Below are 16,856 nucleotides of genomic sequence, written 5' to 3'. Positions count from 1 at the left end.
CCCGCCCTCCCCCGCCCGCCCCCCCCGCCCCCCGCCCTCCCCGCGCTCCCCCCCGCCCTCCCCCGCCCTCCCCGCGCCCCCCGCGCTCCCCCGCCCTCCCCGCGCCCCCGCCCTCCCCCGCGCCCCCCGCGCCCCCCGCCCTCCCCCGCGCCCCCCGCCCTCCCCCGCGCCCCCCGCCCTCCCCCGCGCCCCCCGCCCTCCCCCGCCCTCCCCGCGCCCCCCGCGCCCCCCGCGCTCCCCCGCGCCCCCCGCGCTCCCCCGCGCCCCCCGCGCTCCCCCCGCGCCCCCCGCGCTCCCCCGCCCTCCCCCGCGCCCCCCGCCCTCCCCCGCCCTCCCCGCGCCCCCCGCCCTCCCCGCGCCCCCCGCGCTCCCCCGCGCCCCCCGCGCTCCCCCGCCCTCCCCGCGCCCCCCGCGCTCCCCCGCCCTCCCCCGCGCCCCCCGCCCTCCCCCGCGCTCCCCCGCCCTCCCCGCGCTCCCCCGCCCTCCCCGCGCTCCCCCGCGCCCTCCCCGCGCTCCCCCGCGCCCCCCGCGCCCCCCCGCGCCCCCCGCCCTCCCCGCGCTTCCCCCCGACCCCACCCACGGCTGTAAAGCTGGTTTTCGGCGGTGTCCCGAGCATACCACCGCTGTCCTCCATTTCTGTGCTAAAACAATGCACAGACCTCTTGTTCCGGTCCCTGCGGTTCCTTTCCATCATTGTTAGAGCAGGGGATAGTTCTGTTTTTTTGTCGGTCGTGGGTCTTGAACTCTGGGCCTGAGCGCTGTCCCACAGCTCAAGGCTAGCGCTCTACCACGTGAGCCACAGCGCCACTTCCAGCTTTTTCTGCTTATGTGGTGCTGAGGAATCGAACCCAGGGCCTCATGCATGCAAGGCAAGCGCTCTACCACTGAGCCACCTTCCCAGCCCCACCGCTGATAGTTCTTGAAAGCCTGATAAACATCATTAGTTTATAGAACGAATATTGTTATCCCTAGGTCCGGTCATCCAGCCTTTAGGATCCTCAGTTTAATCTTACAGTTTTAAGAGGGTTAACTTGTTTCCTAAATGGTATCTAAATTTAAGACTCTCGCGTTTGGCGTACAAATCTATCACATGGGTGTAAGGTTTTAGGCCAGAAAAGGACCATGCAGAGAGGAACAAAAAGATTGATGGGAAAGTTTATTGGGGAACACTCCTGGGTGAACTCACTGGTCAGTATCACAGAGGTTGCACTGAGTTTGCTTGTAACAGAGCCTTTATAGGCGGGGTAAAAGAACTTGTAGTGAGCAGGGTTGTAGCACATAGCTTGTCTTGCCCATTTGAACCGTTTTAGGCCAGTGCACTCAAGGAATGGTTGACTCAGTTGGTGTTGTTGATAGAGACATGGTCTTTCTTGGCAGCAGCCTGTTCTTCCCTGGTGGCCTGACATCTTTTCCAGATGCCCACTTCCTCCAGCAGCCTGACACTGGGTATAAATTGCAGATCCTACTTCTCAGTTTCTGGGCTGGGGTCTGTCTCTTGTCAAAGGAGCTACTCTGCTAAGTGAGTACAGAGTGGATAGCTTGCAAAGAATAAAAATTCATTTCTCATAGTTGTGCAGCCCAGAGGGTCAAGGTCAGTGTGACTTCTGATGGTCTGGTGCATGTCCGCCCTGCTGTTTAGTTCCAGGTCTTTGTGCAGTTTCTTCCCTTGGCTTTCTGGCACCTCCTCCCTAAGGGCAGTAATCCCATCACCAGGGTCCTAGCTCACTTCCCAGTCACCCACCGGAGGCTCCACCTTCTAACAGCATGTGTTACAATTTAGCCCATGCTTTTTGAGAGGAGTGTCCAGTCTATCGCCAGAGGTCTGGTCCCTTCTGTTTCTGATGAGCCCTCTAGTGATGCTGGTCTAGAGCAAGGAGTGAGCCAGATGAAGCAAGGAACCGCAGTAGCAGCGAACAAAGGTTGCTTTCTATGCAAAGGCACTTCATTACAGTGTGTACAGGGCCATCTTGGAGGGACTCAGAGGCCTGTGGCACCTGGTCCAAAACAACACTGCTAGGTGGAGAGTGGGCAGTTGTATTCCAAGGCCTGGACCTGTTAAACGACACCTGTGGTGTGTTACAGTACCATTAAGAAAGCCTCGTGCTGGCTGCATCCCCTCAGCACCTGAGATGCCTAGAGCCAGAGGTCAGACCAGTTTCAAAGTCACCCTTTTCCTCCAGATCCTAAACTGTCATCATCAAGTGACGGGAAAGTCAGTGATGAGTCCTTGCACCGGAGGTGATTGACAGTCCTATCAGCTTTATCAAGTATTAACATACTGACCTTCTGGAAGATCCTTTCTCTCAGGCCTGGTGTTACTGTGATCACCTTACTACCCAGTACCAGCTTGGAATAAAGATGAAGCCCTGTTTACTGGGGGCAGAGTCAGAGGCCGTCCTGTGGGGCTCAGGTGTCATTTCCTGTACACAGCTCTTAATCTTCAAGCATCAGACCTGCCAGCAAATGGAAGATGATCACTCAGGCATTGCTATTCAATGTGCAGAGTTACTTTTCAATATATTTTATTAAAAAGTAACACATGCAGGGGGCTGGAAGGTGGCTCAGTGGCAGAGTGCTTGCCTTGCATGCATGAGGCCCTGGGTTCAATTCCTCAGCACCACATAAGCAGAAAAACCTGGAAGTGGCACTGTGGCTCAAGTGGCAGAGCGCTAGTCTTGAATTGAAGAGCGGAGGAACAGCACACCGAGGCCCAGAGTTCAGGCCCCACAACCAACCAAAAAAAAAAAGAGAGAAAGAAAAAGAAAAGTAACACATGCAGGACTGGGAGGTAGCTTTGGGGGTAGAGTTACTGCCTAGCCATGCTTGAAGCTAAAACCAAAGTTTTATCTGTTTATTTTTCTTGGTTGTTGGGCTTGAACTCAGGGCCTGGGTGCTGTCCTTGAGCTCTGTTGCTCAATGGTAGTGCTCTATTACTTTGAGGCATAGCTCTTCTACCTCATGGGGACTTTTCTGCCTCAGCTGGCTTTGAACCTCTATACTCAAATCTAGGCCTCCAGAGTAGCAAGGATTATAGGGGTGAGCCACTGGTGCCTGGCCTTAACTACCTTTTACAAGGCTGTGCGTTTGATCCTCAGGAAAACATACACACACACACACACACACACACACACACACACAGCCGCTTGACAAGTGCTCACTGAGAAGAGCACAGGTGTGCTGCATCAGGATCACATCCGTGCACACTCCCCTGTGGGGCGCATCGCTAAGTAGTGTCCCAACACAAGCACACAGCCTCCAGAGGACTGCAGTTAAAACACCATGGGCACAGTACTCCATTAATCCTGCAGGGCTGCAAGGGAACATTTTAGAGAGAGCCACTGGGAGAGTATTCAGAAAAGGTGGGATCCCTATAGAAGAGGAGAACGCTCCACTCAATTTTCCAAGCTCACTCTCTGGGAACTTAGGATAAAGACAAAATTAATTTCCAAGTAATCCACAAAGGAAGCACAGGTAGAAGCCAGGAGAGATTTATTATGTGTACAAAGATAAATGAGGGTTTGAGAGGAAGGGGACTGAGCTAGCAGCACCTTCTGACAAGACATCAGCTGGTGGTAGCATAGCTGGTCTGCTTTTCAGGATTTTGTGTCCTTTAACTGGGATGGGGAAGGAGTTACTGGAGGCCACAAATGGTCTTGATGTACGGTTGTCTAGGAACTTCCCAATTATCCTGTTTTGATAAAACCCATCAGAGGGTTTTATACTATGAGTGTCCGTTCTTTTAGGGTCTGTTTAAATATTCCCAGTTCCCAGAGTTACAAAGCCAGGCATTTTCTCTTCTCTCTTTTCAGCTACTCCTCTGAGGTAGTAGATTTCAGGCAACACTGAAAAGAGAAGGGAGGGGCTGGGAATGTGGCTTGAGTGGTAGAGTGCTTGAGCAAAAAGCAGCTCAGGGACAGTGCTCAGGCCCTGAGTTCAAGCCCCAAGCCTGGCAGAACAAAAACAAAAGAGAAGGGAGTGTAAAGAGAAAGAATTATGGAAAGAGCAGGTCTTTACATTTGTGAACAGTTGGCTGTTCATTCCAGTGATTTTTGGACTTATTTATTGGTTCTATCTCAGCTCCTGTCTTGGGTTGGTGTCTGATACACTTTTCTAAATTTCCTGCTACCTCATCCTGGCTATCCTCCTCAAGGTACACTGCACCAAGCTTCAGCACCGGGTAATTCCTGGCATCGGCACTGAAGGACGTTTGAGTGCATTTGATGTCCTCAGTGGGTTATTTTAACACCCTTCTTCAGTTGAAAAAGGGATTTATTTGAACAATTAACATATGTATATAATGCATTTTCATCATGTTCTCCCCATCTAGAATACTTTTTTAGCACTCCCCTTCATTTTATTTTATTCTACCACTTGAGCCACAGCGCCATTTCCAGCTTTTTCTACTTAGGTGGTATTGAGGAATCAAACCCAGGGCCTCATGCACTCTACCACTGAGCCACCTTCCCAGCTCCTAGCTCACCCCTTTAAACAGTTTCTGTTTTGAAGCAGGATAGGCTAGGGGAAAATGAGGTATGGTCAGATTACAGCAAATGCAGGAGATATTCATCTACGTCCCTGAAGATGAAGGGACTGAAGTCACCTAGGGGAAAATGAGGCAGGATAAATTGGGAAATGAGGCTTGGTAAAGGGACCTCAGAACCATGGCATTAGAACACACAGGCACGGCCTGCTGCAAAGACAGAGGACACCATGTACTCCTTTTCACCCAAGAACGAACATTTGTCTGGAAGGGTGTACGTCTTCCTGAGAGAAATGCTCCCCAAAACTTAAGCAGCCTCCGACCTAAAATGCTGGTAACAGTATGACTACCTTCTATCAAGGAGAATGATCTGTTTTGTGGCAGGATACATTCTTTTTTTTTTTTTTTTAGGATGCATTCTTACCTGGAAGGAATTCCCCAAACATCCAGAAACTCAGAAAGTGTAACACCAGGAGTGATTAGAGCAAAGATAAAACACCCGTCTTTGCATACGACACCCCCCCCCCCCCCCCCCCCCGCCTTTACCATATAAATACTTCTACCAGCCAAGGAGCTGCCTGTCTGTCTCCCTCCAGAGCATCCACACTCTGTTAAACGGTGCCCTTTCCTTTCTGCTTGTCTGTCTGGCTTTTTGTCTGTCTGCTTGCTTGCTTACTTACTCAATAAAGCTCCACTAAGTTCTCTTTACCATTGTGACTTGTCCAGAAATTCTTTTTTTTTTGTTGGTCGTGGGACTTGAACTCTGGGCCTGGGCGCTGTCCCTCAGCTCTTCAGCTCAAGGCGAGCGCTCTACCACTTGAGCTACAGCGTCACTTCCGGTTTTCTGGTGGTTTATTGGAGATAGGAGTCTCACGGTCTCTCCTGCCCGGGCTGGCTTTGAACCACGATCCTCAGATCTCAGCCTCCTGAGTAGCTAGGATCACAGGCATGACCCACCAGCACCCGGCTTTGTCCAGAAATTCTTATTCTGTGATCAAAGTCAAAGACCCTAAGTGAAGTTCCTACATTTATTTATTTATGTATATTTTTATTGTTGAAAGGATCCTTCATGTCCTTCCCAGGGGCCCACGCGGCGGCAGGCAGGCAGAGGAGAAAGATCATTGTAAGGGTTATCAGAGGGGCCATACTTCCCAGGAGAGGGAGCACAGGGCATCCATCCCTATCCAGGTAGCAGGAGGGGCAGGAAGTGAGGTAGGTGGGTGCTCAGGTGGGTCTGGGTTGCGGGGGGGGGGGGGGGGGGGGGGCAGCTATAAGGCCAGAACACTAGGCCTGGGAGGAGTTCAGGGCTGGATGGTGCTAAGGGCCAGAAGTGGGGATAATGCTAACAATTGTCAGTTGTGATGTTTGAACTCATGGCCTGGATGCTCTCCTTGAATTTTATCACTCAAGGCTAGTGCTCTACCACTTTGAATCACAGCACCACTTCTGGTTTTCTGGGGGTTAGCTGGAGAGAGAGAGTCTCATGGACTTTCCTGCCTGGGCTGGCTTTGAACCACAATTCTGTCTCAGCTTCCAGAGTAGCTAGGATGACAGGCATGAGCCACCAGTACCTGGCTGAGTCCCTATTTTTTTTTTTTTATCGGTCCTGCGGCTTGAACTCTGGGCCTGAGCACTGCCCCTCAACTCTTCAGCTCAAGGCTAGCGTTCTACCACTTGAGACACAGCACCACTTCCAGTTTTCTGGTGGTTAATTGGAGATAAGAGTCTCAAGGACTTTGCTGCCTGGGCTGGCTCTGAATGATGATCAGAACTCAGCCTCCTGAGTAGCTAGGATGACAGGTGTGAGCCACTGGGGCCCAGCTTGAGTCCCATTTTTAAAGGGAAACTTCACAAACCTGCACCTGCTATTGGTGAGTTTCACTATGCTATTTTCAATAATTCATGTATATATATGTGTATAAATGTACACACACATATAATCAAACATGAGATTGAAGAGTCCCACACATCCATCCCAGGGGACCACGTGGAGGCAGGCAGGCACACGAGAAAGATGATTACAAGGTTTATTAGAGGAGCCCTATGTCCCCCAAGAGGGAGCACATGGCACCTGTCCCTATCCAGGTAGCAGGAGCATCTGTGGGTTGGAAGTAGATGGGAACCCAGGTGGATTGGGAGGAGAGAGGGAATGGCTGGCTGTAAGGTGGGAACTCCAGGGATGGGAGGCTCAGGTCTGGGTGGAGCTGAGGACCAAAAGTGAGCATAATACTGTGATATCCGTCCTTCTGGCCTTGATCTATCACCGTCAACCTGATGATCTAAGGATCCCGTTCTACCCCTATCTTCACCCGTTTTTGTTGTTTTCTTGGTTGTCATTGTGATTGAGGATGACATGGAATTTGTGTCATTTTGATTTGTATTTCTTTTATGGCTAAGGATGTTGAACCTTTCTTCACGTTGTTGCCATCTCTACTTTTTTTTTTTGTCGGTCCTGGGCCTGAACTCAGGGCCTGGGCACTGTCCCTCTCTGAGCTTCTTTTGTTCAAGGCTAGCACTCTGCCACTTGAGCCATAGAGCTACTTCTGGCTTTTTGTTTATGTGGTGCTGAGGAATCGAACCCAGGGCCTCATGCATGTGTGGCAAGCACTCTACCACTGTGAAGCCTGAACAAAATATAGCAATTTTAGGTTTGGATTCCATTTTGTCTGGGAAATGTGTCAGCAACACCCCTTGATCCCCTTGAGCCCAAATTCCAGGAACAACCCTCCAAGGTAAATTCCCCTAACTCCAGCTAATCAGCAGATAACAGGAAAAACCCAAAGTTCTAGATGTTCCTGCAAGTTAAAGACCACTGGGTTGCAGCTCAGACCATCTGCTTTAGCCAATCATTTTTTTTTCTCATTTTTTTCTTCATTTTTTTTTTTGTGTGTGAAAATACTGTACAGAGGGGTTACAGTTACATGGGCAAGATAATGAGTACATTTTTTATCAAGCATTGTAGCCTCCTCCTTTGTTTCCCCTTCCCATCCCATCCTTCCCCCCCCCCTCCGCCCCCCCATCAAAGTAGCCAGTCATTTCCAAGAGCATCAACCCCGTGAACCAGCCAATCCTCAGTCCCTGGTCAGTTCCCGCCACTGGTGATGCCAATCATCTTTTAGAATTATGATTTTCTGGCAGTGTGATCTGATTTGTTAAGTGTTGCCATGACGCAGAGAAGTCCCTAAAACACATCTAAAAACCCTGCCAGAGGAAGGTGGAGGCTCTCAACTCCGATCCGCTGCCCGGGACGGTGTGAGTCCAGGCTCGGCTCCTTGGTGGTCTCTGGGGATCCTTATCTGGGCACAAGAGAGCCACCTTCCCAGCCCTGTGCTTCTTGTGAGAGGCATATGTTGAGTTGATTTGCTCACTTAGTAACTGTGCATAGCTTTGGTGTAAGCAGCCAGGACTAGGCTTGAACTAGGGCTTGTCCTGCGAGGCCCCGCCCCGCGGCAGGCCCCGCCCCGCGGCAGGCCCCGCCCCGCGGCAGGCCCCGCCCCGCGGCAGGCCCCGCCCCGCGCGTCATCTCTCGGCGCCGACCCCGGAAGTGGGCCCTGTGCTTCCGGCGCACGGGCATGGCCCGGAGCCGGGATGCGGCCCCCTGAGGCCTGGTGAGCGATGCGCTGGCTGCCGCCGCTGGCTCGCACGGTCGCCGTGTCCGCCGTGGGCTGCGGCCGGGGCTGTTACGGGCTCGCCATGTTCTACGCGGTCCGGAGGGGCCGCCGCACCGGGGTCTTCCTGAGCTGGTGAGTGCGGGGGCCGGCTGGGCGGGCGGCCGTGCTGTCCCCGCCCGAGTCCCCGCCCGAGTCCCCGCCGTCCCCGCCGTCCCGGGGGAGCCCGGCTCGGCGGCCGTCCTCGCCCCCCGCCCCGCCCCGCCCCCTCCGCCGGCGCCGGGCGAGTCTGCGCGCGCGTGGTCTGTGCGCGGCCGGCCTGGGTCGTCCTTCGAGCCTTCGTGACCGTGGAAGGGCTCCCGGCCGGGATGTTCAGGTTTTCCGTGTCAGCCAAGTTGCAGCGGGAGCTCGAGATACCTGTCATTGCCGCCCTGCGTGTTGACATGCAGACATTCTCAGAAGCCCGGATCCACGGACGTGGGGTGGGGGTGCTCGTGGTTGGTTACTGTGGTCTCGAAGGTCACCGGGCAGAGAACTGGCGGGAGCAGGCCTTGAGACCCTCAGCACGGGACAGCCACTGTTGAGGAGAAGCCTCTCAGATCCTAACCCTTTTGCTGCCATAAAATGATGAATACTTAACACTTTGTTCAGTGACTACATTTGAAGGCGCTTTGAGTTTGAGGAAAGCCTCCATGTACTGGCTGCACATGTGTAGCAGGAAACAGCTAACATAAAGCTAGAATGAGGCCGACCTTTTACCCCAAGGAATGGAAGCCTATCCTTTGTAACAGTATTCTAAAGCTAAGACAATTTCAGTTTGTTAACCTGTTTAAAAAGGGATAGAGAGAGGAGAGAAATGATGGGCACACTTTTCCAGGAACGAGTGTCGTGAACAAGTGGACCGATTTCCTGCTGCCAGATTTAAGAAATTTGCCACAGAAGATGAAGCCTGGGCCTTTGTCAGAAACTCTGCAAGCCCTGGTGGTTCAGAAGGTACTCACCTGCCATCTCTGTGGATCTTAACCCATTCAAAGCCTTTTCTGCCCCAGATGTCATCGTCAGCGGAGGTGTACAGAGAAGAGGGTGTAACCCCATCCCTTTTCCTGAGTAAAGGGTAGTCAGTAGCAGTGGCAGAAACACACTAAAGCTCAGATCTGTTTTGTGTTTAGAAGTGCCAGTCTTCTCAGTAGAGCCTAATTTCCTTCACTCTTCTTTGTAGTACTGGCTTTGAACTTAGTCTCATGCTTTCTAGGCAGATGCTCTACTGCTGAACCACATTCCTGGCCTGTTTTTGCCTTGATTATTTTTGTGGTATGTTCCTGTTTCCTGCCTGGGCACATGCCTAGAACATGACCCTTCTATATTCCTGCTGCAGCTGATTTCACACTATATCCCTCTACCCCTTTTTTGTGCTGGTACTGGGGCTTGAACTCGGGGCCTTATGCTCTTGTTTACCTTTTTCTGCCCACAGAACTTAACAGAACTCTTGGCTCTCAATTGAGCATTTCATGTTGTTTCTGGCTCATGATTAGACTCTTACTTTTTTTTAGACCAGAAAAATACACGTGAACATGAGCCACAGGTGGAGGCCAGCAAGCGACTTCGGGAACCTCTGGATGAAGATGAAAGTATAGAGCCGTGTGCAAAGCATAAAAGACAGAGCTCAGAAGTGACACCTGTCATTAGCAAAGACACATTTTCTTATATGGGTATGTCGTGAGCCTTAAAATTTTAATATGACATTATGAAAATGTCATAGAAGTATTATTCCGAATTTTCAAATGGGAGTAATTTGAGCTGTTCTTTGTCCTCATTCTTTTCTGTAATGGTTATTTAGATAACCCTAATATCACTTTTATAGTTGATAAAGTAGTACAGAATTACTAACTTTTCTGATGTTCTTTGGAAATTGAATATGTATGTATATGTAGATGTTTCACAAACGAAAAGTACTGTATCTTTTTTTTTTTAAATTTACTAGTTGCTTTGGTGGGGAGCAGTAATGGGGCTTGAACTCAGAGCCTTGAGCTCTCTCTCAGCATTTTCTTTGCTTGTTTATGAGGCTTGAACTCAGGGCTTGAGCACCATCCCTGAGCTCTTTTGCTCAAGGCTAGTGATATACTACTTTGAGCCAAACCTCCACTTCTGGTTTTTGAGTGGTTAATTGGAGATAAGAGTTTCATAGGAAGCTGGGCGCTGGTGGCTCATGCCTGTAATCCTAGCTACTCAGGAGGCTGAGATCTGGATCATGGTTCAAAGCCAGCCCGGGTAGGAAAGTCCTTGAAACTCTTTTTTTTTTTTGTCAGTCGTGGGGCTTGAACTCTGGGCCTGGGTGCTGTCCCTCAGCTCTTCAGCTCAAGGCGAGCGCTCTACCACTTGAGCTACAGCGCCACTTCCGGTTTTCTGGCGGTTTATTGGAGATAGGAGTCTCACGGTGTCTCCTGCCCGGGCTGGCTTTGAACTGCAATCCTCAGATCTCAGCCTCCTGAGTAGCTAGGATTACAGGCGTGAGCCACCAGCGCCCGGCAGTCCTTGAAACTCTTCTCTCCAATAAACCACCAGAAAACCGGAAGTGGCGCTGTAGCTCAAGTGGCAGAGCACTAGCCTTGAACTGAAGAGCTGAGGGACAGCGCCCAGGCCCAGAGTTCAAGTCCCATGACCAACCGAAAAAAAAGAGTCTCATGGGGACTTTTCTGCCCCAGCTGGCTTTGGACTGTGACCTTCAGATCTCTCAGCCTCCTGAATAGCTAGATTATAGGCGTGAGCCACCAGCACCTGGCGTCCTTAGCTTTTTTTTTTTTTTTTTTGTCGGTTGTGGGGCTTGAATTCTGGGCCTGGGCGCTGTCCCTCAGCTCTTCAGCTCAAAGCGAGCGCTCTACCACTTGAGCTACAGCGCCACTTCCGGTTTTCTGGTGGTTTATTGGAGATAGGAGTCTCACGGTCTCTCCTGCCCGGGCTGGCTTTGAACCGCGATCCTCAGATCTCAGCCTCCTGAGTAGCTAGGATTACAGGCGTGAGCCACCAGCGCCTGGCCTTAGCTTTTTTGATCAAGACTGGCACATACCTCTTGAACCATAATCCACTTCTGGCTTTCCAATTCCGGACATGACCCATCTGTGTCCAGCTTTCTGCTCTCCTTTTTATTTTGTGCTGGTTATTCTGCTTCCTTTATGCCTGGACTGGGATCCACCTGTAGTTTGGATAACATGCATGTGCCACCATGCCCAGCTTCTCTGTGCTGTGATCGAATCTCGAGAACTTTTCTGGACTGGCTGGGACCACGATCCTCCCAGACCCAGCCTCCTGAGTAGTGAGAATTACAGGTGTGAATCATCATGCCCAGATGTCTTGGGGAGGAGGGGACTTACCAGCAGGAATGGGAGGAACCGTGATGAGCTGTTCCCAGTGCGCTGACCACCGCGTGCAGCACACGGCCCCTCACTGAGCGCCCCGCTGTAGTGCAGCCCTTCCCCTTCATCACAGGGTCCTGCTGAGCCTCTGTCCAGCTCACCACTCTCCTCTGGATGTACGTGTGGCCTTGCCTGCACCTCTGCCCTTAAGGTAGTGAGCTGGCCACTTGGGCCTGCGAGCAGCCCTTTTCCACCTTGCCTGGGGTGGCCTTGGCGTGCTAATTAGTGCATCTGTTGGAGAGAAGTAAGTGCAGGAGCCACATGGCAGCAGAGCAACTGTGCTGGAAAAATGATAGCAGTATTTGCCAGAGGACAGGCCCTGGGTGGGAGTCATCATGATGACACTGCTTTCTCTGGAAGGGCAGTGTGCCGAGAGCCAAGGCCCCACACAGAGAGGGGCAGCATCGCGGTCCACTGACCCCTGGTGTGGGGTGTAGTGGCATTTCTTGTCGTTGAGTTCTCTTGCTTTGCACAATGACAGCCTTTGCCTGTAACCAGCCTGGGCAGTGGACAGCAGAAAGGGCTTGTGTCCTGTGTCGAATTCCACATGCTTTCTCTCTGCAGCTATGGTGTGAAATGGCTCACAGCCTTAGCAGGGGGCTGGGGTGATGAGCGCGGGTTCTAGCATGGCCTATCCAGCGTCTCTCATTGCTCTTCTCCCAGGAGATTATGTCGTTGTGTACACTGATGGCTGTTGTTCCAGTAATGGGCGCAGGAGAGCGAGGGCAGGAATTGGCGTTTACTGGGGACCCGGCCATCCTTTGTAAGTAGGCATCAAGTTTAACCAAGTCACACTCTATAACACTTGTGAGAAGATGAGGTGGAATCTGCCTACTGGTTGATGATTTGGGGATCTGAAAGGTAACGAGCCTTGGCATGGGCAATGGGAGAGCAGCCTGACGTGGGTAGCACTAAACTGCTTTTTCCTCCAGTGTCAGATGCTCAACCCCAGCATTGGTCCCTGACCCTAACCCCTAGGAGTCTCCTTCCCACTGATGAGCCTTTTTTTTTTTGTTTTGTTTTTTTGGTTGGTCATGGGGCTTGAGCTCTGGGCCTAGGTGCTGTCCCTCTGCTCTTCGGATCAAGGCGAGCGGTCTACTGCTTGAGCCACAGCGCCACTTCTGGTTTTCTAGTGGTTTATTGGAGATAAGAGCCTCATGGACTTTTTTTCAAAGCCCGGGCTGGCTTTGAACTGTGATCCTCAGATCTCAGCCTCCTGAGTAGCTAGGATTATGGGCATGAGCCACTGGCACCCGGTTCCACTGACGAGTCTTTATACCAGATGGCCTCACTGCCTCTAGCTCAGGACTCACATTCACTGGGAGCCGATTCTAGCGGGGTGGCAAGTTCAAAGCCAGCCTGGGGTATATAGTTGCGCCTCATAAAGAGAAAACTTGACCTCTGCCTTCTAGTGTAGTGTTCTTCCTGTCTCAGAATATGGTGTTTAACAAAGTCTTAGTGTTCTTGGTTGGACTTTAAACCACTATGTGTTTACATAGCTTTTATGTTTATAATAAAAAACATACGCGAGTAGTTGTCACCTATTGAGTAGAATAACTTTGCAATCTACCTTTTCCTTTTGTTTTCTTTTGCCAGTCCTGGGCTTGAACTCTGGGCCAGGTGCTGTCCCTTAGCTCTTCAGCTCAAGGCTAGTGCTCTACCACTTGAGCCACAGCACTACTTCTGGCTTTTTTGCTTATGTAGTGCTGAGGAATCGAACCCAGGGTCTCATGAATATAAGGCAAGCACTCTACCATTGAGCCACCTTCCCAACCCCCCCCCCCCCCCCCCCCCCCCCCCCCGCTTGTTTTATACTGTTTTCAAACAGAAATGTTGGCATTCGACTTCCTGGACGACAGACAAACCAAAGAGCAGAGATCCATGTAAGTTTCTGGTATTGTGGGTGGCACACTCAGCGTGACCATGTGTGGCCACAGCTTCAGCTGTGTGGGTAGTTAGCATCCTTAGTGTTCTTTGAGTAAGCATAGAACCTTTATATTCCCTTATCTTTGTCTCTGTGTAGAGGACATACTCAAGTCCAAAGACATGTTGGCATTAGTAACAAAACTGAAAACTAGGAATTTTCTTTTTTGGGTCTGGTTGTGGGTTCTGAACTCTGGGCCTTGGTGCTGTCCCTCAGCTCTTCAGCTCAAGGCTAGCGCTCTACCACTTGAGCTACAGCAACACTTCCAGCTTTTTTCTTTTTGCTTATGTGGTGCTGAGGAATCGAAACCCAGGGCCTCAGGCATGCAAGGCTAGCGCTCTACCACTTGAGCCACAGCGCCACTTCCGGCTTTTTTCTTTTTGCTTATGTGGTGCTGAGGAATTGAACCCAGGGCCTCATGCATGCAAGGGAAGCGCTCTACCACTGAGCCACCTTCCCAGCCCAGGAGAGCTGTTTTGGGTGGGAGGTCAATCAGTCCCAGCTGGGTAACAAGTTCTCACGGTAAACTTGTATTTCCAAGGCGGCCTGCAAAGCCATCGAGCAAGCCAAAGCCCAGAACATCAGCAGATTGGCTCTGTATACGGACAGCATGTTCACCATAAATGGTGAGCCTTCCGGCTTCTCTTGCCGTTTCTGGTTACTGGGAGAAACAGGCTGTCTCCCTGTGGCAGGGTTGTGTTGGAGGAGGGGCAGGGGATGAGGCCGGGACAGGTACAGGTGAGGCTGAGCAGCACTGAGTCCCACCCAGCCCTGCTGTCACAGGCACGTGGCTGGGCTGCGTTGGCACCTGGAACTGTGCGTTTCTTGGGTCGGATCACGGGAACTGGCATTTTTGGGGATGTGTGCCTAGAAGTTTGTGGGATGGTTGAGAAGCCAGGGAAGGGTCTCTGGCTGGGAGCTGTGGGTTGACACTGTTAAAGCAAGGGAAGAAACAGGCATTACAGGCATGTGTCAAGTCCTCAGCAAGTAAGGCCAGTTGGAGACGTTGAGTCCAGACTGGTAGCTCAGCAGAGGAACACTGCCAGGGAAGAGGCTGCAGGGCCTCAGTGGATGTAGTGAGCACCGCTCTCCCAGGGATAACGAACTGGGTTCAAGGCTGGAAGAAGAACGGGTGGAGGACAAGTGCGGGCAAGGACGTGATCAACAAGGAGGACTTCGTGGCTCTGGAGCAGCTCACCCGGGACATGGACATCCAATGGGTGAGTGTGCGTGGGTGTGGAGTCCAGTGGGCAGGTGTGCTGTGGGTGTGGAGTCCAGTGGGTGGGTGTGCTGTGGGTGTGGACGTCCAGTGGGCAGGTGTGCTGTGGGTGTGGAGTCCAGTGGGCAGGTGTGCTGTGGGTGTGGAGTCCAGTGGGTGAGTGTGCTGTGGGTGTGGAGTCCAGTGGGCAGGTGTGCTGTGGGTGTGGAGTCCAGTGGGTGGGTGTGCTGTGGGTGTGGACGTCCAGTGGGCAGGTGTGCTGTGGGTGTGGACGTCCAGTGGGCAGGTGTGCTGTGAGTGTGGAGTCCAGTGGGTGGGTGTGCTGTGGGTGTGGACGTCCAGTGGGCGGGTGTGCTGTGGGTGTGGAGTCCAGTGGGCAGGTGTGCTGTGGGTGTGGAGTCCAGTGGGCAGGTGTGCTGTGGGTGTGGACATCCAGTGGGTGAGTGTGCTGTGGGTGTGGACGTCCAGTGGGCAGGTATGCTGTGGGTGTGGAGTCCAGTGGGCAGGTGTGCTGTGGGTGTGGACGTCCAGTGAGTGGGTGTGCTGTGAGTGTGGACGTCCAGTGGGCAGGTTCCCTGTGGGTGTGGAGTCCAGTGGGCAGGTGTGCTGTGGGTGTGGAGTCCAGTGGGTGAGTGTGCTGTGGGTGTGGAGTCCAGTGGGCAGGTGTGCTGTGGGTGTGGAGTCCAGTGGGCGGGTGTGCTGTGGGTGTGGAGTCCAGTGGGCAGGTGTGCTGTGGGTGTGGACGTCCAGTGGGTGGGTGTGCTGTGGGTGTGGACGTCCAGTGGGCAGGTGTGCTGTGGGTGTGGAGTCCAGTGGGCAGGTGTGCTGTGGGTGTGGACGTCCAGTGGGCAGGTGTGCTGTGGGTGTGGAGTCCAGTGGGCAGGTGTGCTGTGGGTGTGGATGTCCAGTGGGCAGGTGTGCTGTGGGTGTGGACGTCCAGTGGGCAGGTGTGCTGTGGGTGTGGACGTCCACTGGGTGGATGTGCCGTGGGTGTGCATATGTGGATGTCCAGTGCCTGTGAGGACATCCAGTGGGTACATCATGTGCTGTGCTGTGGAGGTACAGTGTGTGCATGTGTCTGCTTGCTAGGCCAGTAAGAATGAGTTCAAACCTCAGTAGCATTGGGGTTCTACCTACTCAGGAGGCTGATGCAGGAGGACTGAAGCCAATCTGGGCAACATAGCAAGACCCAGTCTTTAAAAGAACAGATCAGACGCTAGTGGCACATTGGTAATCCTTGCAGTTTGGGAGGCTGAGATTAGGTGGATCTTCGTTCAAGGCCAGCCTGGGCAGGATCACTTCTCAATAGTTGGGTACTATGGCACACACCTGTCATCCCAGCTGCAAGGGAGATTGAGGTTGGGAGGATCGAGGTTCTGGGCCAGCATGGCAGAAAAATCTGCAGGACTCCATTTCAACAGAAAGAAGCTGGGTCTGTTGATGCATGCAAGCTCTCCCAGGTACAGATTGTGTGTCTGCTATCCTTTGTTGCTTATGTAAAAGTGAGCAATACAAGGAAAATGTTTTCTTTATCTTAACAGATGCACGTTCCTGGTCATTCGGGATTTGTGGGTAATGAGGAAGCTGACCGATTGGCAAGAGAAGGCGCAAAGCAGTGTGCAGACTGAGCTCTGGGAGCCTGGGCCAGTGCTGCTGCTTCCGCTTGCTGGCGTTCACCGAGACTACCACAGTGCCGCCATGAGCAGCACACGGGGCGCTCCCGCTGTGGGCGTGGTACGGCGTGACAGGACGCAGGATGACATATGTGACCTGGTGTGACACACGTGGCACTGCGTGCCGCACAGTTCAGCAGTTCCCTGAGACTTCAGCTTTAGAAAGACTGGACTTGATGCTCTTCTGGTTTATCTGTTGCTATCTGGCCCGAAGGAGTTGGGCTTAGATTTTACTAAGGAATCAATAAAACATCCTTTAAAAGATGCAGGCAGCAGGTCTAGAAGTATTCTCAAAGTATTCATTTACCTTTCAGTTTGAGGTTCCAGCCTCCTGACAAAATGTTAGCAGTGGTGTTTGTGGAGGCCTGTAATTCCCTTGGTCTCCGCCCCGCCCTCTCGCCCCGCCCCTTCCACCCGAGCCGCCTGCTCTGGGCCGCTCGCCCCGCCCCTTCCACCCGAGCCGCCTGCTCTGGGCCGCTCGCCCCGCCCCTTCCCTTCCACCTGAGCCGCCAGCTCTGGGCCGCTCGCCCCGCCCCTTGCCC

At 52.7% G+C, this 16,856-nt stretch overlaps 1 protein-coding gene across 1 annotated transcript; it reads left to right on the top strand.

The window, feature by feature from the left end:
* The first annotated feature begins 8,034 nt into the window (after positions 1 to 8,034).
* Rnaseh1 (ribonuclease H1) lies at positions 8,035 to 16,578 on the top strand. The gene is made up of 8 exons (XM_042680838.1): positions 8,035 to 8,223; positions 8,966 to 9,081; positions 9,639 to 9,797; positions 12,162 to 12,261; positions 13,327 to 13,381; positions 13,964 to 14,048; positions 14,518 to 14,642; positions 16,183 to 16,578. Exons 1-8 carry the CDS (start codon positions 8,096 to 8,098, stop codon positions 16,267 to 16,269), a joined length of 855 nt encoding a protein of 284 aa, XP_042536772.1. The 5' UTR covers positions 8,035 to 8,095; the 3' UTR covers positions 16,270 to 16,578.
* The last annotated feature ends 278 nt before the right edge of the window (positions 16,579 to 16,856 follow it).

This window comes from Dipodomys spectabilis, unplaced genomic scaffold (assembly GCF_019054845.1).
Source record: "Dipodomys spectabilis isolate Male_0828 unplaced genomic scaffold, ASM1905484v1 ptg000066l, whole genome shotgun sequence".
NCBI classification, from domain to species: domain Eukaryota; kingdom Metazoa; phylum Chordata; class Mammalia; order Rodentia; family Heteromyidae; genus Dipodomys; species Dipodomys spectabilis.
The sequence above is the reverse complement of the archived record's forward strand: the minus strand, read 5'-3'. Positions and strand labels throughout refer to the sequence as shown.